The sequence below is a fragment of the Nerophis lumbriciformis genome, linkage group LG08 (assembly GCF_033978685.3).
Source record: "Nerophis lumbriciformis linkage group LG08, RoL_Nlum_v2.1, whole genome shotgun sequence".
NCBI lineage: Eukaryota > Metazoa > Chordata > Actinopteri > Syngnathiformes > Syngnathidae > Nerophis > Nerophis lumbriciformis.
In genome coordinates this window covers 34,600,377-34,626,161 of record NC_084555.2, presented here as the reverse complement: position 1 = coordinate 34,626,161, position 25,785 = coordinate 34,600,377, and the positions used below count along the sequence as shown (strand labels likewise).

At 42.1% G+C, this 25,785-nt stretch overlaps 1 protein-coding gene across 2 annotated transcripts in view; it reads left to right on the top strand.

Annotated features, from left to right (window-relative positions):
• The window catches only part of ttll5 (tubulin tyrosine ligase-like family, member 5), a 161,427-nt gene that overhangs the window by 102,810 nt on the left and 32,832 nt on the right, over nt 1-25,785 (top strand). The window contains exon 27 of one of the 2 annotated variants that reach the window (XM_061968736.2): nt 16,604-16,802. In XM_061968736.2, coding sequence (XP_061824720.2) covers nt 16,604-16,802 — 199 coding nt within the window. Of the gene's footprint in view, nt 1-11,321; nt 11,440-16,603; nt 16,803-25,785 lie in introns of those variants that run through there. The other variant, XM_072913676.1, reaches the window with a different exon arrangement.

Sequence of the window (25,785 nt, the reverse complement as noted above, 5' to 3'; positions counted from 1 at the left end):
AAGGTTCTGGTTTCAATCCTTAATGAAACCAGTGGTTGTCAAGTTGCTTTCTTGAAATCGACAGATATGTCTCAATCTCTCTGAACAGAATTGTCGGAAACGTCTTGATAAAATGAAGTATCAATATAGACTCCTTGTGTGTGGTAGTTCCATAGCGTAGTGGTCATAACGTTGGCTTTACTTGCCGGGGCGGCGTAGCAGAGGTGATCTAGAGGTGAGGTGTCCATAAACATGAGGGTTCCTGGTACGAATCCAGCTTCTGCCATCCTAGTCACTGCTGCTGTGTTCTCGAGCAAGACACTTGACCTACATTGCTCCCAGTGCCTCCCACCATGGTATATGAATATGATGAATGTTTGGTGTTAGTTGGAGAGGCTGTTGGCGCAAATTATATATATATATATATATATATATATATATATATATATATATATATATATATATATATATATATATATATATATATATATATATATATATATATATATAATATACCCCAGGGTATGTGTGGGTACAAATCTAGCTTACCACCCTCAGTGTGTGAATTAATATTTGGTCGGTCTCACTGTAAAGCGCTTTGAATGTCTAGAAAAGCACAATAAATAAAAATAAAATGTTATCTGTTATTATTATTATTATTATTATTATTATTATCAATATAGGAAATGTTCATTTTGACAGCTGTTTTTAATTTAATTTTAGTCAAAGTCTTTTGATAAAAATGAGTTTTAGTTATATTTTAGTCTTCTTTAGTCTTTTTTTAGTCAACTAAATTACAGTAAATTTACTCGACTGAGATATGAAGTATAAAGGATAACACATCTTTAAAGTTGTCTTGAAACCACATTTATAATCAGCATGTCAAAAACTAAATTCACAGCAAGACCTGCACTCCATGAATATATCAATAAGTACATTTCACACTAACCTCACAACTTGCTATTATTGTAGCTCAAATTAAGCATTTTTTTTTTCAGAATCAGAATCAGAAGAGTTTTTATTGCCATTGTTTGAGAACGGGTTCACAAACTAGGAATTTTACTTGGCGCAATCGTGCAACATAAAACACATAACACAGAATAGGTAATAACATGAGCTGTAACTGAGCTATCCGATCTTCAAATGTTGAATAATGTATGACTAAAATGGTCAATATAAGAAACAAAGTTTTATTCTGTATTTTGTATAACTACATTGAGTGTGCACAATTGGCATCTGAGCAACTGCCCGTTTAAATAAAGCAACCAGTGTTATAAATCTAGAACGTATATATCTCTCATGTACCTGTCTTTCTTTCTTTTGTGTGTTAGCTTGAAAAATGACAAATCTGTTCTTTTGGGTTGTCAAGTTGTGCAATTAATAGCTGAAAAGTGTGCCGGGGACATCAATTAAAGTGCACTGTACAGGTGTCTTAGCTTATTAAATTGGCGGACAAGCTCGCCCATGGTGTACTACAAAAGTAGTGGTAGAGTAAGTGGTCTTGATCCTGCTCTACCATGGTGTAGATCAGTGTTTTTCAACCTTTTCTGAGCCAAGGCACATTTTTTTCATTGAAAAAATTCTGAGGCACACCACCAGCAGAAAACATAAAAAAATTAAACTCAGTAGCTGATATTGACAATAAAAAGTAATTCTCGCAATTGTTGGATATTAATTCAAACTATAACCATGGGGACGGCGTGGCGCGGTTGGGAGTGTGGCCGTGCCAGCAACCTGAGGGTTCCTGGTTCAATCCCCACCTTCTACCAACCTTGTCACATCCGTTGTGTCCTTGAGCGAGACACTTCACCCTTGCTCCTGATAGGTCGTGGTTAGGGCCTTGCATGGCAGCTCCCGCCATCAGTGTGTGAATGTGTGTGTGAATGGGTGAATGTGGAAATAGTGTCAAAGCGCTTTGAGTACCTTGAAGGTAGAAAAGCGCTATACAAGTATAACCCATTTACCATAATTTACCATTTACCAACCATGCATCACTATAGCTCTTGTCTCAAAGTAGATGTACTGTCACGACCTCACATCGTAACTTATTTTTAATTTTTTGGTGTTTTCATGTGTGTAGTGTTTTAGTTCTTGTTTTGTGCTCCTATTTTGGTGGCTTTTCCTGTTTTGTTGGTATTTTCCTGTAGCAGTTTCATGTCTTCCTTGAACACTATTCCCCCGCAACTGCTTTGCAATCAAGACCATTTCAGTTGTGCGGATGCTATCCTTCTTTGTAGGGACATTGTTGATTGTCATGTACGGATGCACTTTGTGGACACCGTCTGCTCCACACGCTGTAAGGCTTTGCTGTCGTCCAGCATTTTGTTTTTGTTTAACACCAAGGGCATATTTGCAGATTATATTTACTGGTTTGGAAAAAATATTTTTAACCCAATTAGGTGAAATTACATAATCTCCTACGACACACCAGACTGTATCTCACGGCACTAGTGTGCCGCGGCACAGTGGTTGAAAAACACTGGTGTAGATGTCCGGATGGTTAGCCTGCAAATTTTTACTGGAAAAAATCTAGCCACAGGGTTTAAAACATATCTTGTTTTCTACCGTGGCAAAGGCGAAGTGCGTCCATATGTCTTCCCTTTCCTCCGGGTGTAAAATACATTGTATTGAGTTGTGTAACAATACAGTGGGGATGTAACGATATGAGAATTTCATATCACGGCTATTTTTACCAAAATGATCACGGTTATCATTATTATCGCTGTATTGTTGAATGTGTTTAAAAAACATATATACACACACTTAAATCTTTTGACCAAGGTATTTTTTTATACATATCAATTGACCAAGTTCAATCAATCAATCAATGTTTATTTATATAGCCCTAAATCACAAGTGTCTCAAAGGGCTGCACAAGCCACAACGACATCCTCGGTACAAAGCCCACATAAGGGCAAGGAAAAACTCACCCCAGTGGGACGTCGATGTGAATGACTATGAGAAACCTTGGAGAGGACCGCATATGTGGGTAACCCCCCCCCTCTAGGGTAGACCGAATGCAATGGATGTCGAGTGGGTCTGACATAATATTGTGAGAGTCCAGTCCATAGTGGATCCAACATAATAGTAAGAGTCCAATCCATAGTGGGGCCAGCAGGACACCATCCCGAGCGGAGACGGGTCAGCAGCGCAGAGATGTTCCCAGCCGATGCACAGGCGAGCGGTCCACCCCGGGTCCCAACTCTGGACAGCCAGCACTTCATCCATGGCCACCGGACCTGTGCCCCCCCCCCCCCCCCCCCTTTTCCACAGGAAGAGGGGAGCAGAGGAGAAAAGAAAAGAAACGGCAGATCAACTGGTCTAAAAGGGGGGTCTATTTAAAGGCTAGAGTATACAAATGAGTTTTAAGATGGGACTTAAATGCTTCTACTGAGGTAGCATCTCTAATTGTTACCGGGAGGGCATTCCATAGTACTGGAGCCCGAATAGAAAACGCTCTATAGCCCGCAGACTTTTTTTGGGCTCTGGGAATCACTAATAAGCCGGAGTTCTTTGAACGTAGATTTCTTGCCGGGACATATGGTACAATACAATCGACAAGATAGGACGGAGCTAGACCGTGTAGTATTTTATACGTAAGTAGTAAAACCTTAAAGTCACATCTTAAGTGCACAGGAAGCCAGTGCAGGTGAGCCAGTATAGGCGTAATATGATCAAACTTTCTTGTTCTTGTCAAAAGTCTAGCAGCCGCATTTTGTACCAATTGTAATCTTTTAATGCTAGACATAGGGAGACCCGAAAATAATACGCTACAGTAGTCGAGACGAGACGTAACGAACGCATGAATAATGATCTCAGCGTCGCTAGTGGATAAAATAGAACGAATTTTAGCGATATTACGGAGATGAAAGAAGGCCGTTTTAGTAACACTCTTAATGTGTGACTCAAAGGAGAGAGTTGGGTCGAAGATAATACCCAGATTCTTTACTGATTCACCTTGTGTAATTGTTTGGTTGTCAAATGTTAAGGTGGTATTATTAAATAAATGTCGATGTTTAGCAGGACCGATAATCAGCATTTCCGTTTTCTTGGCGTTGAGTTGCAAGAAGTTAGCGGACATCCATTGTTTAATTTCATTAAGACACGCCTCCAGCTGATTACAATCCGGCGTGTTGGTCAGCTTTAGGGGCATGTAGAGTTGGGTGTAGTCAGCATAACAATGAAAGCTAGCACCGTATTTGCGTATGATGTCGCCTAGCGGCAGCATGTAAATACTAAAGAGTGCAGGGCCAAGAACCGAACCCTGAGGAACTCCGCACGTTACCTTAACATAGTCCGAGGTCACATTATTATGGGAGACGCACTGCATCCTGTCAGTAAGATAAGAGTTAAACCACGACAAGGCTAAGTCTGACATACCAATACGTGTTTTGATGCGCTCTAATAAACATAAGTTATATTTTAAATATAACTGAAATAAATAGACTCATTGTTGGAACACCCACGTCTTTTGTTTCTTATGCTTCACTGATAGTGTTTTAGTCTCAGTATTGTATCTCTTTGAATAGATAAACCTGTTTGTTTTAAATAGTGGTTTGTACTGTAGCCCTTTAGATTGATTTAAATGAAACGTGTGTCGTAAATATAATCTATTAGAATTATGTATTCCTTCTGGCGGGCATTGTGTCCTACTCTGTTCAGTGGTCTATGAAGGCACCGTAAAAACACCTTGTCTTTTTTCCTCTAAAAAAAAATCGATCATCATTGATTAATTCAGTGCTAAGAGAGCACAGCGTGTAGGTTCAATGTACACGCTTGAATAGCTTAGTTGCTCAGACAACAATTTGTTTAGATAAGTTTGGAATGGGCAGCATGGTGGAGCAGTGGTTACTGCTGGTGCCTCACAATAAGAAGGTCCTGGGTTCGATTCTTGGGCTGGGGGGCTTTCTGTGTGGAGTTTCCATGTTCTCCCCGTGACTGCGTGGGTTCCCTCTAGGTACTCCGACTTCCTCGCACCTCCCAAGACATGCACCTGGGGATAGGTTGATTGGCAACACTAAATTGTCCCTAGTGTGTGAATGTGAGTGTGAATGTTGTTTGTCTATCTGTGTTGCCCCTGCGATGGGGTAGCGACTTGTCCAGGGTGTACCTTGCCTTCCGCTAGCATATACAGGTGGGACAGGCTCCTATATCTGTATATCGTATATCGTCCTATATTAGTCAAGGGCAATACGGTTGTTGACGACAACATAGGTTGTCGATTCAATCCCTAGCGGAAACATGTCTGTAAAGGTTAGGCTGCTGTCGTGAAATCAGCAGATTGCTTCTTCTCCCAGAAATTGCAATACTACAGTTGCACCAATTACTCTTCTTTGTTACTATACCCACGTTATGCAGAAAAAGGTATCGGGACAAGTGGACATTATGCTGTACTTGGGGAAATCTGAAAGTGAACACATATTGAGCCCACCACACATAAATACATAGTATATGCTGAAACCTGTAACTTTTTCACGTATTTCAGGAATTGGAGTACTGTGGTCCCATAGGGTAGTGGTCATCATGTCTGCTTTACATGCAGTAGGTCCTGAGTTCAATGAGTCCCTTTTAAACCAAAAGTTTAGGACCTTTAGGTGTGCTTTGTCTTTCCACTGCATTTTACAGTTCAGAGTACATTATACAAAACCGGCTGATGCCGTGTAGAGGAGTGGTTTAGTATATTTCTACACTGACACCTTGTAAATAAACAGAGAATATTAGGTCACAGATATTTTTCTAAAAAGTAGGTAAATGAAATACAAAGCAATAATATACAAAACGATATGATTTAAAAAATGAAGTCTACGGAATTGTTCATAAAGAGTCAGGCTTTAGTCCACAATGTCCAACAGTCTGAAAGTCATCCTCTTAGTAAATTATTCATTCATGAGGGTCAGGGGATTCCCGTTGGTTCATTTCAGCTGTAAATAACAATATTAAAAGAATAAATGTTGTTGTTTATCTTACGCCGACAACACGTACACATCGGCTTTAGCGTTAGCTCGTTAGCATTAGCATTCTGTTCACTCGAGTTGAGGCTAATAACTACACACATGGAATGCCACTGACTATTTGTACAGCATGTAATAAAGTAAATAGTTAATATTTTATGTTATTTACCTTTGTTCCACTCGTGTACTGCCTCCTTTATTTCACATTTGGCCAACGAAAGTCTCAGAGTAGTAAGCAGCTGAGGTCAGTCAGTACGTGTCCATGCACTAAATTAGTTCGATTTCTCAAATAGTTCAGCTGTAAATATACCTCCTACAGCCCATAGAAACACCTTAATCCGATCTCGTTTGGTTTTTGAAAAGTTGGACTAGCACACCTGAGTTAAGCGGTTGGAAAACAGATCTCTGTGCTGCCAGGGAAAAGACCCTTCGTATTGAGCATGCGCCAGTCTCAACGCACAGGATAAAACCCGGAAGCAGACCCCATTCAATAAAAACAGCAACAATTGCAATGAGGAGGAGTAAAAAAGCAGTGCATCAATGGTAGAAAAAAAGAAACAGAGATTTATTTAAGAAGGGAGCTGAGAAAATGTAGAATGCCGGCTTAACTTGGACTCCCGAACAAAATCCCAATGAGATGAAAGATAATGAAGCAGGTATATTAAAGGCGAATGATAAAGCGTACACAGACCTCTTCATGTGCATTTGTGCAATCCAACTGATTAAAGGGGAACATTATCACAATTTCAGAATTGTTAAAACCATTAAAAATCAGTTCCCAGTGGCTTATTATATTTTTCGAAGTTTTTTTCAAAATTTTACCCATCACGCAATATCCCTAAAAAAAGCTTCAAAGTGCCTGATTTTAACCATCGTTATATACACCCGTCCATTTTCCTGTGACGTCACGTCACGGAAAGAACAGCAAGCTATAGCGACATTAGCTCGGATTCAGACTCGGATTTCAGCGGCTTAAGCGATTCAACAGATTACGAATGTATTGAAACGGATGGTTGTAGTGTGGAGGCAGGTAGCGAAAACGAAATTGAAGAAGAAACTGAAGCTAATGAGCCATATCGGTTTGAACCGTATGCAAGCGAAACCGACGAAAACGACACGACAGCCAGCGACACGGGAGAAAGCGAGGACGAATTCGGCGATCGCCTTCTAACCAACGATTGGTATGTGTTTGTTTGGCATTAAAGGAAACTAACAACTATGAACTAAGTTTACAGCATATGAAATACATTTGGCAACAACATGCACTTTGAGAGTGCAGACAGCCCAATTTTCATCAATTAATATATTCTGTAGACATACCCTCATGTCAGCAGGCCAGGGAAGCTAGGGTCGATATTCTTCTCTTGATCATCTTCGAGACGGTGTGAGCCAAGACATCCAGGGGGTTTAGCTCGCTCATCTGCGGGAACAAACTGCCGCCATTGCTTGCCGTGCTAGCGAGGTCCTTTGTCCCTGAATTGCTCACACACTTCGGCAGATTCAATGTGGGTCTGGCGGCAGATTTCTTTGACTTTATCATTGGAAATGCATCTGCTTTGAGTGTCGCAGGATATCCACACATTCTTGCCATCTCTGTCGTAGCATAGCTTTCATCGGTAAAGTGTGCGGAACAAACGTCCAATTTCTTGCCACTTTCGCATCTTTGGGCCACTGGTACAACTTGAATCCGTCCCTGTTCGTGTTGTTACACCCTCCGACAACACACCGACGAGGCATGATGTCTCCAAGGTACGGAAAACAGTCGAAAAAACGGAAAATAATCGGATTGCTTCCCGATGCGACGTCACATTGTGACGTCATCGCTCCGAGAGCGAATATTAGAAAGGCGTTTAATTCGCCAAAATTCACCCATTTAGAGTTCGGAAATCGGTTAAAAAAATATATGGTCTTTTTTCTGCAACATCAAGGTATATATTGACGCTTACATAGGTCTGGTGATAATGTTCCCCTTTAACTTTCCGCACAACGGGCAAGATAGTCCAGAACAATAGCAACCTTCCCCTGGAAATCAGTCGAATGGTCTTTTCCTTGGAATTTAAAACTCCTTCCATCAATCCACAGAGCCTTTAGAATTAACTTTGAGACATTTGAAAGTTTTTTTTCCATTATTTTCATCCGAAAATTCCTTCCAAAAAACTCTTTTGCCGCATTCCTTTGCATCCGACTCGATACATTCTTGGTAGTAGCGTTATGTACGTAGCACAATCCAAGATAATTTTTTGAAGCTGTCTGTTATTTAACATCAGCATAGCCATTAGAGACGTAATATTTGTTGTAATCTTTAAAACAAGTTGTAAGTATCCGCAAATCCTAGTGTGACGTCACAGGTCAACTGGAAAAGTAATTCAGTTATCCGGATTGCACAAATGCACATGAAATAAGCGCCCCACAGTGTATGGGAGGCACATGGCGTATGACCATATGTGAGTGTGTGCATGAACACTTGTACTTCACACTTAAGTGTGAAAATAAAAAAAATAAAAAAACTATTTGCGAAATCAGACTAATTTAGTGCATGGAAAAGTAATGATTGCTTTGAGTCCATCTTAACACTTTGTAAATCTCTGTAAGAACACTGCAAGATAGTTCCACTGATCAGCGTTCTTCAGCATAAAGCTGCCCCACAAAAGTTCCTGCAAGTCGAAAGTTCCTTTAGTTCTTCTTTCTCTCCGTTGTCAATTTTGTTGTAATAAAAATACACAAAATATGAGAAATAAATAAGTCATCGAGCATTTTGTAAATGGCGGTCCTGTGTTCGAAAAATAAGTTTTAGGAACGCCCCCAACTGTGTTCACCCAATTAGTGTTCGACAGCACAGCTCACCCCCGATAAGGTTACAGAATCTAGTAGTTTTTGGTGGAAACACAGGGAGAACTTTATTTACCAAGGTAAATGGGAAAGTTCCTGTGGTGGAAAAGGGCTTATTAACTGCTTATCTGTAGTAGTTTGATGTTGTACCATTATTATCTATGTGGGCTTTGTACCGAGGATGTCGTTGTGGCTTGTGCAGCCCTTTGAGACACTTGTGATTTAGGGCTATATAAATAAAGATTGATTGATTGATGATTGATATTGTGAATTATGTGTTACCGTGAGAGAGTAGGCAAAAGTTTTGGCCAAAAATGTTTAAGTATTCGGATACGTGGACATTGTAATTAGAAGATCTGAAAGTTAATTTAAATATGGATCTCATCACATACACTGTATGCTGCAACATATATGTTGCACCTATGACTTTTTATGTATTTCAAGGACCCTCATCATGTTGTCTACAGTGTAATGGTCGTCATAATCTGTTTTACATGCAGAACGTCCTGGGTCCAATCCCAAGTGGAAGCAATGATAATGGGTAACATGTGGTAATCAAGTTGCTTTCTTGAAATCAGCAGATACATAATTTTACTGAGCGGAACGGATATGTCCAAAATGTCTTGGTAAAAGGAAGAATCAACACGAACTGCTTTGCTCAGGTAGTTTTATAGTGCATTGGTCATCACGTATGCTTTACTGAAGGTCATTGTTGCAGTCCTGTTTGAACATTGCTCAGGGACAAATTTGATTGATGAAAATGACAAAGATTGGCCCAAGTGTGCAGTTGCAACGGTTGGACAAATTCATTTGCACAAATTGGCGCGATTACAACATTGCACATTTTTTTGTTAATTCAATCTCCTCTGCAACCATCCTTTGATCCTATGAGTGCGGATACAGGTAGGATTTATATTTCATGTTTCTGTGTTTTTGGTAATGTTTCCTGTCCAGCGCTCTTATTTTTTATTCCACTTCCTATCTGCCCTCATTCTCAGCGGATATAGGTAGGATTTATATTTCATGTTTCTGTGTTTTTGGTAATGTTTCCTGTCCAGCGCTCTTATTTTTTATTCCACTTCCTATCTGCCCTCATTCTCAGCCACTTTACCTCCGGCTTGAGGGCTAAATGTCAACACCTGCTCTTGATTAGTGATTAGGCGGCTCCCCTGTCCCTATGTAATGGAGGCCAGCCAGTGTGGCTGGGCCATGTGTATGTTAGTAGACCTCACTCCCTGACAACCTCAAGAGCAGTGCTGGCTATCAGGTTGATAGCCCAGGATTTTAGCTCAGTAGCTAGCACACTCATCTCTCATGCCAGCGAACAGCAGAACAGAAAATGTAGGAACTGAACCAAGCGGCTTAGATTAGTACCATGACCGTTTTAGGGGGGTTAGTGTAACGGAGGCCAGCCAGTGTGGCCCTGTGTACATTAGTAAACCTAACTCCCTGACAACAGGCACTAAACAAGGTGGGTTGTACCAAGTTACTAATCAGGAGGGTTCCTCTAGCAGTGTTGCCTTCCTTGTGACGCTAGTTTGTAGTGGTTTGTTCATGGCGCCCTTTCTTGTGTTGTCTTGCCTCGCCTTGTTTTTGCTCATCCACGATTTACTGCCATAGTCACGCTGGTTCTCCCTCATTGGCGTCCCTAATAAAAGGGCCCTTTACTTGCACGTTGCCTGCCTTCTTTGCCTTTTGGAGTCATGCCAACAACCAGCATGTGACACCGTAACAAATGATCATCCCAATCATTATTTCCTTCATTTATGTAAATATACACTTCATTGAAAAAAAAAAAAAAACGAAATCAGGAGGTTGGTGTTCAGATATATTCTTCCCTAAGAAAGTTGAATACTTCATTATCTCCTGATGATGTACCATTATTGTAGTTTTCATTCTGTTATTACTTACTGGCCCTTACAATGTCTCCTGAGGAAAAAATATTGCGAGTGGATACATATAATTGAGGATCTCTAAGAACTTTTGTGAAGTCAGAGGTCACATAAATGTGTTTAATGTTTTTGAGATCAGAGTCAGTCAAGTTCTTCCTCACTAAACTTATCCAAAGATGCCTTTATGCACCTTGTTTTTTGCACTGGGACACAGTGTAGAAGTACCGTACTTCATCCCTTCAACCATTCGAATAAAACCCTTGGCTACAGTAACAGTGTTACGATCCGCTGCCCGGATCATAGTTTGTTTATGTTTGTGTCACGTGTTTTCAGCACCTTGAGTTTAGTTTGTTTCTGTTGCCATGACGGCAGATTGTACGCACCTGCCTCTGGTTAGTGTTCGGGACGCGCACCTGTTGCCCGGGCACTAATCAGAGGGCTATTTAGTCTTTGCCCTGGCCTCACTCGGTCTGGCTTCCTAGTTTGTTCCCATACAACTGATGACGACGATTATTTCATGTTCCTTAGCTGCTAGTTTTCACGCTATGCCATTTTGCCTGCTAGCTCCCACGCTAGTCCTTTTGTTTCTTGCCTTTTGTGGTACGTGCATGTCTTTTTGTTATTCACCATATGATTTATATTTAAAATAAATCATTTTCCTACTTGCAAGCTGTGTCCGAAGCCGTCTGCATCCTTGGGAGAACCACATCCGCATCACTATGCGACCCAGTCGTTTCAGTAGGAAGCCAGCAGAAGACAATTCTCCCGCACTGGCTAACGAGGAGTGGGACGAAGGTACGCTCATGGTGTTGCGAGCGATGGAAGCCGAGACGCTTCGCTATTCGACGGAGGAGAGGTCGAAACTCATGTGGGGAGCTGGAGGCTCTCTTATCCCCATCGACTCCCTCTGGTCGGAAGACATCGCCGCTACACCGCAGTACCGTGCGCGCCGTCAAAGACGGAAGCCGGCCAGAAGGTCTTTCCCTCGCCGCCAAGACGCGCCGCTCCTGCAAACTCCTCCCCCGGACCGAAGCAAGCTTCATGCAGCTCAAACTTCCCCTCCTCAGATGTTTGGCAACCCAATCGACCACTTTGCCAAACATTTCTCCGATTGGGCTGTCAGTCACATGGACAGCATCAACAATGACGTCATTTCATTGGCGCCCCCCGAAGAGGTAACTCCGCCCACTCCCGATGACGTCATTGAGCAAGATTTTTTTTTTCCATCTGCTTCTTTCTGTCAGCCAATACCAAATGACTTTCATTCTAAGATAAGACATTATCAGGACATTTTTATTAAGTGTAAGTCTAGTCAGTCACATTCTGATTTTCAGACTCCACCTCCAGTGACTTTGGTTCCGCCCCCAGTGACTATTGCTCCGCCCACTGCACATATTTTTTCCCCCTGTGCTCCCACCCAATCTCAAGTGGGGGATGATAATAGTCAATTTGGACAATTTGAAGAAGAGTATACCCCCCTCCTTACCTCCCCCCACCCACCCTTGAAGACGGTTCCAAACCGCAAAGAGCGCGTCTGGTATCCGCGTCTTGAGGGGGGGGCTAGTACTGGGAACTGTGCTAGTGCGGTGGCACAACTTCGGCGTGCTAAGCCGCAACCTCCTGCACGGCCACCGCCACCAGTTTTTCGGCGTGCTAAGCCGCAACCCCCTGCACGGCCACCGCCACCAGTCTTTCGGCGTGCTAAGCCGCAACCCCCTGCACGGCCACCGCCACCAGTCTTTCGGCGTGCTAAGCCGCAACCTCCTGCACGGCCACCGCCACCAGTCTTTCGGCGTGCTAAGCCGCAACCTCCTGCACGGCCACCGCCACCAGTCTTTCGGCGTGCTAAGCCGCAACCTCCTGCACGGCCACCGCCACCAGTCCTTTGGCCTGCTAAGCCACAACCGCCAGCTAGGCCACCTCCAGCTGCACCTCGGCTAGCACCTGTTCCTGCACCTCGGCTGACACACCAAGCTTCGTCTCCTGTACCTCCACCACGCCAAGCTCCACCATGCCAAGTTCCTCGGCTGGTTCCCACACCAGCGCCGGCTCCAAGGCTGGTTCCCACACCAGCGCCGGCTCCAAGGCTGGTTCCCACACCAGCGCCGGCTCCAAGGCTGGTTCCCACACCAGCGCCGGCTCCAAGGCTGGTTCCCACACCAGCGCCGGCTCCAAGGCTGGTTCCCACACCAGCGCCGGCTCCAAGGCTGGTTCCCACACCAGCGCCGGCTCCAAGGCTGGTTCCCACACCAGCGCCGGCCCCAAGGCTGGTTCCCACACCAGCGCCGGCTCCACGGCTGGTACCCACACCAGCGCCGGCTCCACGGCTGGTACCCACACCAGCGCCGGCTCCACGGCTTGTACCCACACCAGCGCCGGCTCCACGGCTGGTACCCACACCAGCGCCGGCTCCACGGCTGGTACCAGAACCTGCACCTGCTCCACGGCTGGTACCAGAACCTGCACCTGCCTCCACGGCGACGACGTCTCCTCCTGCCTCCACGGCGACGACGTCTCCTCCTGCCTCCACGGCGACGACGTCTCCTCCTGCCTCCACGGCGACGACGTCTCCTCCTGCCTCCACGGCGACGACGTCTCCTCCTGCCTCCACGGCGACGACGACTCCTCCTGCTTCCACGGCGACGTCTGCTCTCTCCTCGTCTCCGGTGGGCTTTTCCAGGACGCCGCCACCTTCCTCGCCCTCATCGTCGTCTCAGCGACCTCGAGTGGTCTGGCTGCGCAAGCGGCGCTCTCAGAGGTTTGTTTATGGAGGCCAGTGGCGCAAACAGCAGCGACACCCGAGACATAGACTTAGAACTCTGCGGCTGTTGAACTTCTGGCGCCACTCACGCCCACCTTCTCGGCAGCCACGAATGTGGCCTTTCCGTGGTCGCCCGCCTCGCCTGCGGCAGCGGCGTTCCACTCGCCGCCGCCACCTGACTCTTCCCCGGTGGATTCGGGGACACGTGGCCTGGCGACCCACCACCAAATCCTCCCTCCACCCTCCCTTGACTCTCGAACTATTTCTTGTTTTTTGGGTTCTAGTTTTATTTAGTGTCAAGGGACATCTGGAATCTGTCCTTTAAGGGGGGGGTACTGTTACGATCCGCTGCCCGGATCATAGTTTGTTTATGTTTGTGTCACGTGTTTTCAGCACCTTGAGTTTAGTTTGTTTCTGTTGCCATGACGGCAGATTGTACGCACCTGCCTCTGGTTAGTGTTCGGGACGCGCACCTGTTGCCCGGGCACTAATCAGAGGGCTATTTAGTCTTTGCCCTGGCCTCACTCGTTCTGGCTTCCTAGTTTGTTCCCATACAACTGATGACGACGATTATTTCATGTTCCTTAGCTGCTAGTTTTCACGCTATGCCATTTTGCCTGCTAGCTCCCACGCTAGTCCTTTTGTTTCTTGCCTTTTGTGCTACGTGCATGTCTTTTTGTTATTCACCATATGATTTATATTTAAAATAAATCATTTTCCTACCTGCAAGCTGTGTCCGAAGCCGTCTGCATCCTTGGGAGAACCACATCCGCATCACTATGCGACCCAGTCGTTTCAAACAGTACCGTATATTATGGTCAATCAATCCCGTCCACTGTGTTAAATGCCATGTTCTTTTTTTGGCATCATGCATTCACATAGCACGACCTACCAGGTTCCTCAGATGAGATGGAACTGAAATACAGACATTTCCTTAAATTAGTTCCATTTCTCCTGGAATCTTTCGGTCATGGGGGAGCAATGGATTCAATTTAAGTATGTTGAGGATAAGGCCGGTCTCCTCTTTTCTCTAACAGTGGTCAAAGAAAAAAGAAAAGAAAAGAACGGCTTAGTTCTAACAACAGATAATCCAGTTACAAACTTGTGTCGCTCGTCAAATGCTTTTCTTTCCAGTTCGTGGCTTTGTGATGTGAATGGAACGTGAAGTTCTGGGAGTACTGAAGCAAATGACTTGCCACAAGCTTTGCCATCAACTTTCACTCTGATTTGCACACTTAAGCCCAATCTCTCTGACAGTCTGACTCTGGGCCTGATATGGGCTGTTTTTTTTAAATGTTCACTGTATCAGTGTATAGAGATATGTAATAGCAGTTACCCATGTGGGGAAACCAGGAGAAAATGATGTGGTGCATACTGTATGTTTGCAATGCAAGCAAGTACAGACACTAAATTTGACCCTTTTTTAAACTAGTGTTTATTAAATACTTCTAAATTATGGATGCAAAAAAAAAGAATTTGGAGAACTCATACTGAAATGTAAATGTTAACACATATATTACACAATTATATCTACAAATTATGTCCAAAAGGAAGACTACAAACCAAAATGGTCATACCGTATTTTCCGCACTATAAGGCGCACCGGATTATTAGCCGCACCTTCTATGAATTACATATTTCATAATTTTGTCCACCAATAAGCCGCCCCGGACTATAAGCCGCGCCTATGCTGCGCTAAAGTGAATGTCAAAAAAAACGCTGCGCTAAAGTGAATGTCAAAAAAACAGTCAGATAGTTCAGTCAAACTTTAATAATATATTGAAAACTAGCGTTCTAACAACTCTGTCCCAAAATGTACGCAAATGTGCAATCACAAACATAGTAAAATTCAAAATGGTGTAGAGCAATAAATAGCAACATAATGTTGCTCGAACGTTAATGTCACAACACACAAAATAAACATAGCGCTCACCTTCTGAAGTTATTCTTCATTCGTAAATCCTTCGAATTCTTCGTCTTCGGTGTCCGAATTGAAAAGTTGCGCAAGCGTGGGATCCAAAAATGGCCGGCTCCGCCTCGTCGAAGTCATCGGATTCAGTGTCGCTGTTGTTGTGCAGCAGTTCTGTGAATCCTGCCTTCCGGAAAGCTCGGACCACAGTTGTGACCGAAACTATCTGCCCAGGCATTTACGATCCACTGGCAGATGTTGGCGTATGTCGACCGGCGCTATCTGCCCGTCTTAGTGAAGGTGTGTTCGCCTTCGGAGCTGTGTGAAAAAAGCCACCCGGCCTCTTCGCGTAAACTTCCCTTAACCACTCGCTCATCTTTTCTTCATCCATCCATCCCTTCGAGTTAGCTTTTATGATGACGCCGGCTGGAAAGGTCTCTTTTGGCAAGGTCTTCCTTTTGAATATCATCATGGGTGGAAGTTAGCATGGCAAGCTAGAACCACAGTGAAGGATGACTTCTCATTCCCTGTGGTGCGAATATTCACCGTACGTGCTCCCGTTCCACAGTGCGGTTCACAGGAATATCAGCTGGGAAATACGGTAGTAATCCGTGTGCGGATGGAGAGATTGCGTCTTTTTATGAACCGGATCGCTTAGTAGGAGCCATTTTGTGGTCTTTACAGATGTAAACAGGAAATGAAACGTACGGTGATATCCGCGCGTTTTTTCTTCTTCTTCCGGGGGCGGGTGAAGCGCTTCCTGTTCTATGGGGGCGGGTGCTTTCCTTGGCGGTTGCTTGCGTAGAAGAAGAAGCGCTTCCTGTTCTACCGGGAAAAAAGATGGCGGCTGTTTACCGAAGTTGCGAGACCGAAACTTTATGAAAATGAATCGTAATAAAGCGCACCGGGTTATAAGGCGCACTGTCAGCTTTTGAGAAAAATTGTGGTTTTTAGGTGCGCCTTATAGTGCGGAAAATACGGTATATCTTTCCGAAAAAAAATCAATAAATCAATACAGATATTCGGGCCCAAAGTACATTTTCCAGCATCATGAAGCTTCATGCAGCAATTGACTCAATTGGGAGTCTTGCAACAACATACTACAAACATGGCGCACTAAAAATGTAATATTTTGCCATGATTTTAATTGTACGGTGGTCATTGTTATAAGGCATGTTATGTTTGGTCATAAGATTAATAAACGAACAAAGCATTTTTGTATGAAAGCCCACACAAATCCAGCAAACACAAGCTATGTTGTGTAACATCCCTGCTCTCCAAGTCATAGGAAAATGAAGGATGGAGAGGCTTCCTGTGACAGGCAGAGTGGCAGTGACTTTCCTTCCGTGAGGTCGGCGAATCCAGAAGAGCGGTGGCAGGCCCCTGGAGGGAGCTACCAGCTTCAGTTTGCTGTCCATCAACTGCAAAAACAGAGACTTCAGCAGCAAAAAATATTGGACCAGAACCACAGCGGGCATCAGGTACTGTAAATGTCACATACTGTTTTTAAAAATGTTTCTAACTAACATAAGTCCCCACAATAACAACTATTATATCACAATAACAAGCATGTTGCCCAACAGTTGCCTGATTCTGAATTTGGACTGTTTACAAACTACTTTTAGTAATTTATTAAGAACATTGCTAATGAATTGTGTTTGTGCACACGTGCCACTTTTCAAATAATAGGGCGGGCCCTCCTCGTGTGATTGGGGGAGGGGGGCCTCGGGGAACATGTTTTTTTTGCCGTACCAGAATATGATGGAGCGCATGTAGCCTCACTGTAACCATGGTGGCAGACGAGGAAAGACCGGTGTGTTGTTTACTTCAATGTGAACAAGCTTACAATAAAATGTAGAGGTATGGTTATAACAATTTTATGGACAGATTATACTATTAATAGTCACAGTGGAGAGGGGGGGGCGGGGCGCAAAACATGTTCTTCTTCCTTGAGGGACGTAACAGAAAATAATTAAGAAGCACTGCAATATTAAGAAAAGTATCTGTATGAACTACATTAAGGTCACATTTTAACAGCAACATCATGCTTGGTTAGCCTATTTGGTGAAGAAAAATAAAATTATAAAACTTTTAGCTCCCATGCCTGTTGCCTTAAAGGGTAACTACACTTTTTTTTGGAATTTTGCCTATCGTTCGCAATCATTATGAGAAACAAGAAACACAAATGTCTTTTTTTTTTTTTTTAAAGATGATAAAAAACACTTGAAAGATGCGGCTAATAGGAGTCACCGTTGTAGCACTCAAAGCCCTCTAAAACAACTTCAAAACCCTCCAGTAGCATTTATCGGCCGCCGATATTATCGGCCGATAAATGCGTTAAAATGTAATATCGGAAATTATCGGTATCGTTTTTTTAATTTTTTTTTTTTATTTTTTTTATTTTTTTATTAAATCAACATAAAAAACACAAGATACACTTACAATTAGTGCACCAACCCAAAAAACCTCCCTCCCCCATTTACACTCATTCACACTCATTCACACAAAAGGGTTGTTTCTGTTCAGGTTCCTACATTTTATATATATATATCAATACAGTCTGCAAGGGATACAGTCCGTAAGCACACATGATTGTGTGTGCTGCTGGTCCACTAATAGTACTAACCTTTAACAGTTAATTTTACTAATTTTCATTAATTACTAGTTTCTATGTAACTGTTTTTATATTGTTTTACTTTCTTTTTTCCATCCATCCATTTTCTACCGCTTATTCCCTTCGGGGGTCGCGGGGGGTGCTGGAGCCTATCTCATTCAAGAAAATGTTTTTAATTTATTTATCTTATTTTATTAATTTTTTTAAAAAGTACCTTATCTTCACCATACCTGGTTGTCCAAATTAGGCATAATAATGTGTTAATTCCACGACTGCATATATCGGTTGATATCGGTATCGGTTGATATCAGTATCGGTAATTAAAGAGTTGGACAATATCGGAATATCGGATATCGGCAAAAAGCCATTATCGGACATCCCTACCCTCCAGCAACATTTTATATACAAAGTGCAAATCTATATATAATGTAATAACAGACACGTTCATAACAATATGTAATATGTTCAATATTTACCTTATTTTGATAATTTTAATCATTTCAGGGACTGATTTATTCCACACATTGATTTCTGTTTCCATAGCAGTGCACATCTAACGTCTGGACTTCTGTTCCTACTTCTGGAATCAAACACGCATGTGTGTTCTAATTATGGCAGACTTGGTAACAGACAACGAAGATGACTATTTTTGGACAAATGAGGATTTACAACCTTATATTTTTGAAGCTAAATACACTGCTACCTATAGAAGCAAACACAAAGGAAGAGTGTGACGTTGGAGTCGATGGAACCTGGGAGAAGGGGATGAAAGCGATTTTGACGCTATAAATATGGACCTTGGAGACAAGCTAATTTGACATAAATGAAATGCTTACCCAAAATCAACAAGATACGTCCCCGGCTAGCTGGACCAGACGAACTGTAAATCGAGTGAGTTATTTTAATATCGATCATGATACATGCAGCACGCCATACGAGTTAGTACAACTACAGTACATACGCTGTCTGGCTAGCTTAGCTGTGTAAAAACAAAACATGAAATGTGGACTAATACTTTACAGATACTGTAGTATGATTGCTCATGTTTTTCAGTCAGTACAAATTGGTGTCATATATCGCAGAGTTGTGCATTACAAACTCAAATGTGTTTTGTGTTGCTGTAGAAGTTACCTTATCTCTTGCTGTAGTTAGCTTTTACGGCTAACACCGAAGCACACCAATGTGTTACTACGATAGAAAAAGAGTTACAATAACAATGTCGCTACGGTTTGGTTATTGTACGGGTTACGCAACGTAAATTAAGTATTGTTGACGGTTTTTGAATGCATTTTTAAATTGATTTAGAGGTAGAATTGATTGCTCCCATTAGCTGCATTGCTAGCCACCTAGAACAAACCGATTTTTATATGTTAGAAAAGAGAAAAATACAAAGACCTTCTGTCTTCTTGTCTCTCATAGTGATTTTGAACCATAGGCAAAACTCCCAAAAAAGTGCCGTTCCCCCTTAAGGATAATTGACCAAGCAATAGGCTATGTAATTATTGCTGTTGGTTTGCCTGTCTGTTTGTTAATTAGTAAAAAGTCTCAAAAAGCTATTGGTTATTTTTCATGAAACTTTCAGGAAAATGTGTGAAATTGGATAAGAAAGATCTGATTAGATTTTGGGGATGATTCGGATCATTTCTACTATGACACCTTACGTCTAGTTTAAGAGCCTCAATTTCTGTGTTTCTGTATTTTGGGTTTCTTATTTTCTGCTATAGCTCATAAAGTTATGGGCAGACATTCATACCTATTAAGGAAATGTCAGAAATGGAATAAGAAATAAGACATTACATTTTGATTCTGATTCAGATGGCCATCTGTATTCAGGACTTTTTTTTTACGATATGGTCTGGTGGAGGTCTGCACTCTCAGTTATTTTCTAGTTTTAAGACATGTAGTGAAGCCTGTCCTTTTACAAAACTAACCTCTGTGAAGTTGTGGGCTTAAACATGGGATGGGATCATCAAACTATGTGCGGGTCAGTATGTCCACAAGGAGGTTTTTTGTTCATTAAAACCCGGAACACATAAAGCGAGCGTTTGGTGGTCATCAACCCACTCAAGGGACACATATTACTGCCATAAGGCTATTTTGCATAGTAGGGGTCTCTTCACAACAGACTTTCAATATTCCACAGTTAAAAAGAAAGTAGGATAGACTGCTTCAAGAAACCACTAGAGGGGGATGCTCTTGAAAGTATTTACCTACATTCGGATTAGTTACCATTAGAAAACAAAGTGCCAAAGCTTCATATCAAACATATACCTCTGAATGACGCAGATGAAAACCCAGTGACTTGTCAGTGAACTGCTGAGTTATATTTCCCCCATGTCTAAAAAAACATTACCTTACCTAAGCATACGATTGTCCAAAAAGCGCCCACATGAAGAGGAAGCTTTCATGTTAGCATTTCAAAAGCTATTTGGAGAATCTCCTTCCAAACCACTTGGTCTTTCAGTGGGAACATCCTGCTTGACAGAAGCTCATTCCTGGAGAGCCAAACATGACTCCTCACTCAAGACTGCGTTGTTTGACTAGGCTACTCAGCCAAGCTTATATTTGAAGTAATCAACGCATGCTGCCTGTGAGAGGTTCTTTTAAGAGTTTGTTCATGGCAAATGTTGTGTCGCCATTAAAACGTATGACTGGCCCTCAACAATTTGAAGTTTACAGACAATTTTGCTCTTTGGGAAAAAACACGTAGTCCTCGCTGCCATGTTTTTGCACAGTTGCTCTGAAAGACGATCCCAAGGAGGAGCGTATTTATTCATTTTCCAGTGGATTTTGTGGAGTCAACACGAAGATGGAGAGAAGTGGAGACAGGAGGGTGCCATGGGACAGCTTACAGTGTGGAATGACTGGAAGCAGGCACTTTTTTCCAAGCAGTTCTCAGCATTGCTGTTGCTCATTGTTTTTTCATCTTTATAGCTGGGCCTTAATTCATGCAATTTAGGTGACATTTGTCTTGGATTGGTGCAACAGCTTCACTCAGGGCACTTTATGTGGTCACTTTCCTTCACTTTCTCATCCTTTTCTTACAAGTCATTGGCTTACATTTTTCTCTACAGGATTTCCCGCCATCCTCCGGGTAAAACGGCCTCAGGAATATCTTATGAAACCATCAAATGGCCGTCTAGTCGCTTAAAAACTGAGGTTACAGAAAGTGTGACTGGTTACGGGAGTTTCATCACCACATTTGACAACCCTTTCTAAAATCCTCGCCATTGTTCCCTGTTCATTCCACCCACCTGCTTCTTCCTGACAGTCTGTACTGACAACTTCTTCACAGCCTGTTAAACCCATTGTGCTTTTTGAGGCTGACCAGAATGATTCTGCAAGACCCACTCATTGATTACATGACTTCATTGCATTTTATTTCTCTGTGAGTGTGTTTTGTTTTTTTTACAATTTGGCTTGTGGCTCCTTAAGCACACCTTCCTGGCTCTCTCATTGGAAGAGTGAGTGTCCATATTTGTAGGCTTTCCGGGAGGGAGAAATAGTCAGGGAGGCTGTTCCGGGCTCTCTCCTCCACGTTTCACTTATTGGGTGCAGACTGTGCGGCTCCTCCGTGGGCTTGGCCCCAGGCCACCTGGCAGCCAAACAAAGGTGCCCTTCCTGGCCTAGCTCAAGCTGAAATGCAGCCATAGGCCATGCAACCTGGAACTCAAGTTCTTATTTATCAGCACAGAAATTACATCAGATATCATCGGCACCAATGGCGGCCCTTTGAACGATTGCACTGTGAAGCTGGAAGACCATCAGCCAGCGTCTTAGATAACCATATGAAGCTGTAGAGAAAATAGCATACACATGAGATGGCAAAGGAATGCATGCAACACTTGCACCAGAATGGCTGCAAGGATGGACTGAACTACAGCTCTAAGATAATATGTCACAGAAAACTGTTTTCCAAATCCACCCAAGCCTTTGAGTGTCTCTTTTATAAGCAAACAAATAATGTGAGGAATCTGCTTTTTAGTGCAGCCAAATGCAATAAAAATAGAAGCTTGTTTTCATTAAGGATGACTTGTCATTTTGAACTTAACATCAGTTGCATCACTCATTGTAATGAGCTTACAAAAATTATCACTCCACCCTGCATTTCCCCCTTAGTTGACTCACAGAACTCTTTTTTTTTTTTTTTTAGCTGCCCTTGCATAGTGAAGCTATAAACTACCCTTGTTCATTAGTTATTAAGGTGGAACCTCGATTTACGAGTTCGTAAATGGAAAAATTCCTAAAATAAACCAATTATTTCCATAAACAACAATGAAAATATGAAAAATGGATTGTAGTCTCGACAAAAGTCCATGTTTTAGTGGAAGTTTTTCACTTATGAACACAATATTAAGCGCTGTCTGGTACTGTATATCAAACAAACATGGATCAAGCTTCTATTTAATAACATACTAATAACAGCAACAACAACCTTAAAAATGAACTGCATTTTTGGGGAGAATTTTGCCTATCATTCACATTTTTTTATATAAGACAAGCACACATATGTATTTTAAAATGCATTCTAACTAGTAAAAAAATCTGATTAAAAGTTCGCCTAGGATGGAGCCTACGGGAGTCGCTCTATTCTGCCTAAAAAGTGCTTAAAGAGACATCCAAACATCTCAATCAAGGTTTTATATACTTTTGTACATGCTATAAGTATATATGTAATTTAATAGCAGGCATGTTCATAAAAACATGTAATATTTACTTATTTTGCTCATTTTAATTTCACAAATACATCGCAAGTTTCTTCGAAAGCATCACTGATTACTGCTCACTGCAGACTCCATTAGAGCCAACAAACATAATGAAACATCACTTACTGTACAATGTCCGCTCTCAATGGGATGCCGATTGATAGGATGTTCATATATTCCCGTTTAGATGAAGAATTACTTATAATCCTTGCGAAAAAGAAGGGGGGTGAAATCAAGCGTCTTTTCTTATCTTTCTCGCTAATTCCGTGTCTAAATTGGATGCCGAAGTTGACCAACTTGTCCAATTATGTCCTCACCCTTCTAGCGTGAGACACATTATTTATGATCTAGATAGAATAAACTTCCACAAGCTTTGAGGCGAAAGAGCAGCTTACTAGCTCATGATGTTAATATAGCTAGTTAGCTCTCTGTGACCATGCGCCGGTAAAATAGTTTGTCTGTGTTAGCGCTTATAATAACAATATCACTAATACTTAGGGCATTGTTGGAGCTTTTTGGATGGTTATTTTGAGGGCTTTGTGGGCGGAATAGAGGACCTCCGCATTGGCTCTGCTGTAAGCAGACTTTTATTTACAACTATTTACGAGTTACAGTGCATTAAAAACAAACAGATGTCTTCTTTTCTCATAATGATTGTGAACAATTGGCAAAGTTCCAAAAAATACGGCAGTTCCCCTCTACTGTTCTTATTTTTATCTGCCCTGCCTACACGCACATACCCTGTCACTAGCTTTGTGGTGCACTCACAATTTGATATCACAAAAGTCTTCAATTTTGACAGCCAGGTCACCACAACGATTAGGGAAAAAAAAAATCCACTTGACCTTTTCAGTTAATCTCCTTAGCGTGCAGCAGAAGAGAGGGAGAAGAGGGAGGCAGTGTCGACAACGCTGTCCATTGTTTTTTTGGACTCATATTGAGTTAGCATTGGGGTTCCATTGTATTATTATAATTGTTTGACACGCCACACACAAGCGAGGGTTTGTAAAAAATGAAAGTCTTAAACACATGATAACAACAGTGGAGAGAGAGAGAGAGAGAGAGAGAAAAGAGAAACTAGAGAAAAACGCTAGATAAATATACTGTAATTCACTTCACTTCACTATTCCGGTTGGTAGCCAATGTTAAAGGGGAACTCCACTTTTTTTTTGGAATTGTTCCCAATCATTATGAGAGACAAGAAAACGCGTCTTTTTTTTTTATTTTTAGAATTTTAAAGATGGTAAAAACGCTTGAAAGTTGCGGCTGGAGTCACCGTTGTAGATTTTAAAGGCCTCTAAAACAACTTCAAAACCCTCCAGCAATGTTTTACAAACCCCGTTTCCATATGAGTTGGGAAATTGTGTTAGATGTAAATGCAAACGGAATACAATGATTTGCAAATCATTTTCAACCCATATTCAGTCGAATATGCTACAAAGACAACATATTTGATGTTCAAACTGATAAATATTTTTCTTTTGCAAATAATCATTAACTTTAGAATTTGATGCCAGCAACACGTGACAAAGAAGTTGGGAAAGGTGGCAATAAATACTGATAAAGTTGAGGAATGGTCATCAAACACTTATTTGGAACATCCCACAGGTGAACAGGCAAATTGGGAACAGGTGGGTGCCATGATTGGGTATAAAAGTAGATTCCATGAAATGCTCAGTCATTCACAAACAAGGATGGGGCGAGGGTCACCACTTTGTCAACAAATGCGTTAGCAAATTGTTGAACAGTTTAAGAAAAACCTTTCTCAACCAGCTATTGCAAGGAATTTAGGGATTTCACCATCTACGGTCCGTAATATCATCAAAGGGTTCAGAGAATCTGGAGAAATCACTGCACGTAAGCAGTTAAGCCCGTGACCTTTGATCCCTCAGGCTGTACTGCATCAACAAGCGACATCAGAGTGTAAAGAATATCACCACATGGGCTCAGGAACACTTCAGAAACCCACTGTCAGTAACTACAGTTGGTCGCTACATCTGTAAGTGCAAGTTAAAACTCTCCTATGCAAGGCGAAAACCGTTTATCAACAACACCCAGAAACGCCGTCGGCTTCGCTGGACCTGAGCTCATCTAAGGTGGACTGATACAAAGTGGAAAAGTGTTCTGTGGTCTGACGAGTCCACATTTCAAATTGTTTTTGGAAACTGTGGACATCGTGTTCTCCGGACCAAAGAGGAAAAGAACCATCCGGATTGTTATAGGCGCAAAGTGTAAAAGCCAGCATCTGTGATGGTATAGGGGTGTATTAGTGCCCAAGACATGGGTAACTTACACATCTGTGAAGGCGCCATTAATGCTGAAAGGTACATACAGGTTTTGGAACAACATATGTTGCCATCCAAGCAACGTTACCATGGACGCCCCTGCTTATTTCAGCAAGACAATGCCAAGCCACGTGTTACATCAACGTGGCTTCATAGTAAAAGAGTGCGGGTACTAGACTGGCCTGCCTGTAGTCCAGACCTGTCTCCCATTGAAAATGTGAGGCGCATTATAAAGCCTAAAATACCACAACGGAGACCCCTGGACTGTTGAACAACTTAAGCTGTACATCAAGCAAGAATGGGAAAGAATTCCACCTGAGAAGCTTAAAAAATGGGTCTCCTGAGTTCCCAAACGTTTACTGAGTGTTGTTAAAAGAAAAGGTGATGTAACACAGTGGTGAACATGCCCTTTCCCAACTACTTTGGCACGTGTTGCAGCCATGAAATTCTAAGTTAATTATTATTTGCAAAAAAAAAAAAAAGTTCATGAGTTTGAACATCAAATATGTTGTCTTTGTAGTGCATTCAATTGAATATGGGTTGAAAAGGATTTGCAAATCATTGTATTCCGTTTATATTTACATCTAACACAATTTCCCAACTCATATGGAAATGGGGTTTGTATATACACACTGCAAGTCCTTGTATAATGTAGACACGTTCATAACAATATGTAATCTGACCAATATTTACCTTATTTTGACCTTTTTTATCATTTCCGGGACTGACTTCTCCCACGCATTGATATCTGTTTCCATAGCACCGCACGTCCATTGTTCTGGCAACAAAGGTGTCCTACTTCTGGAATCAAACACGCTAAGTGTTATAATCATGGCAGACTTGGCAACAGAAAATGAAG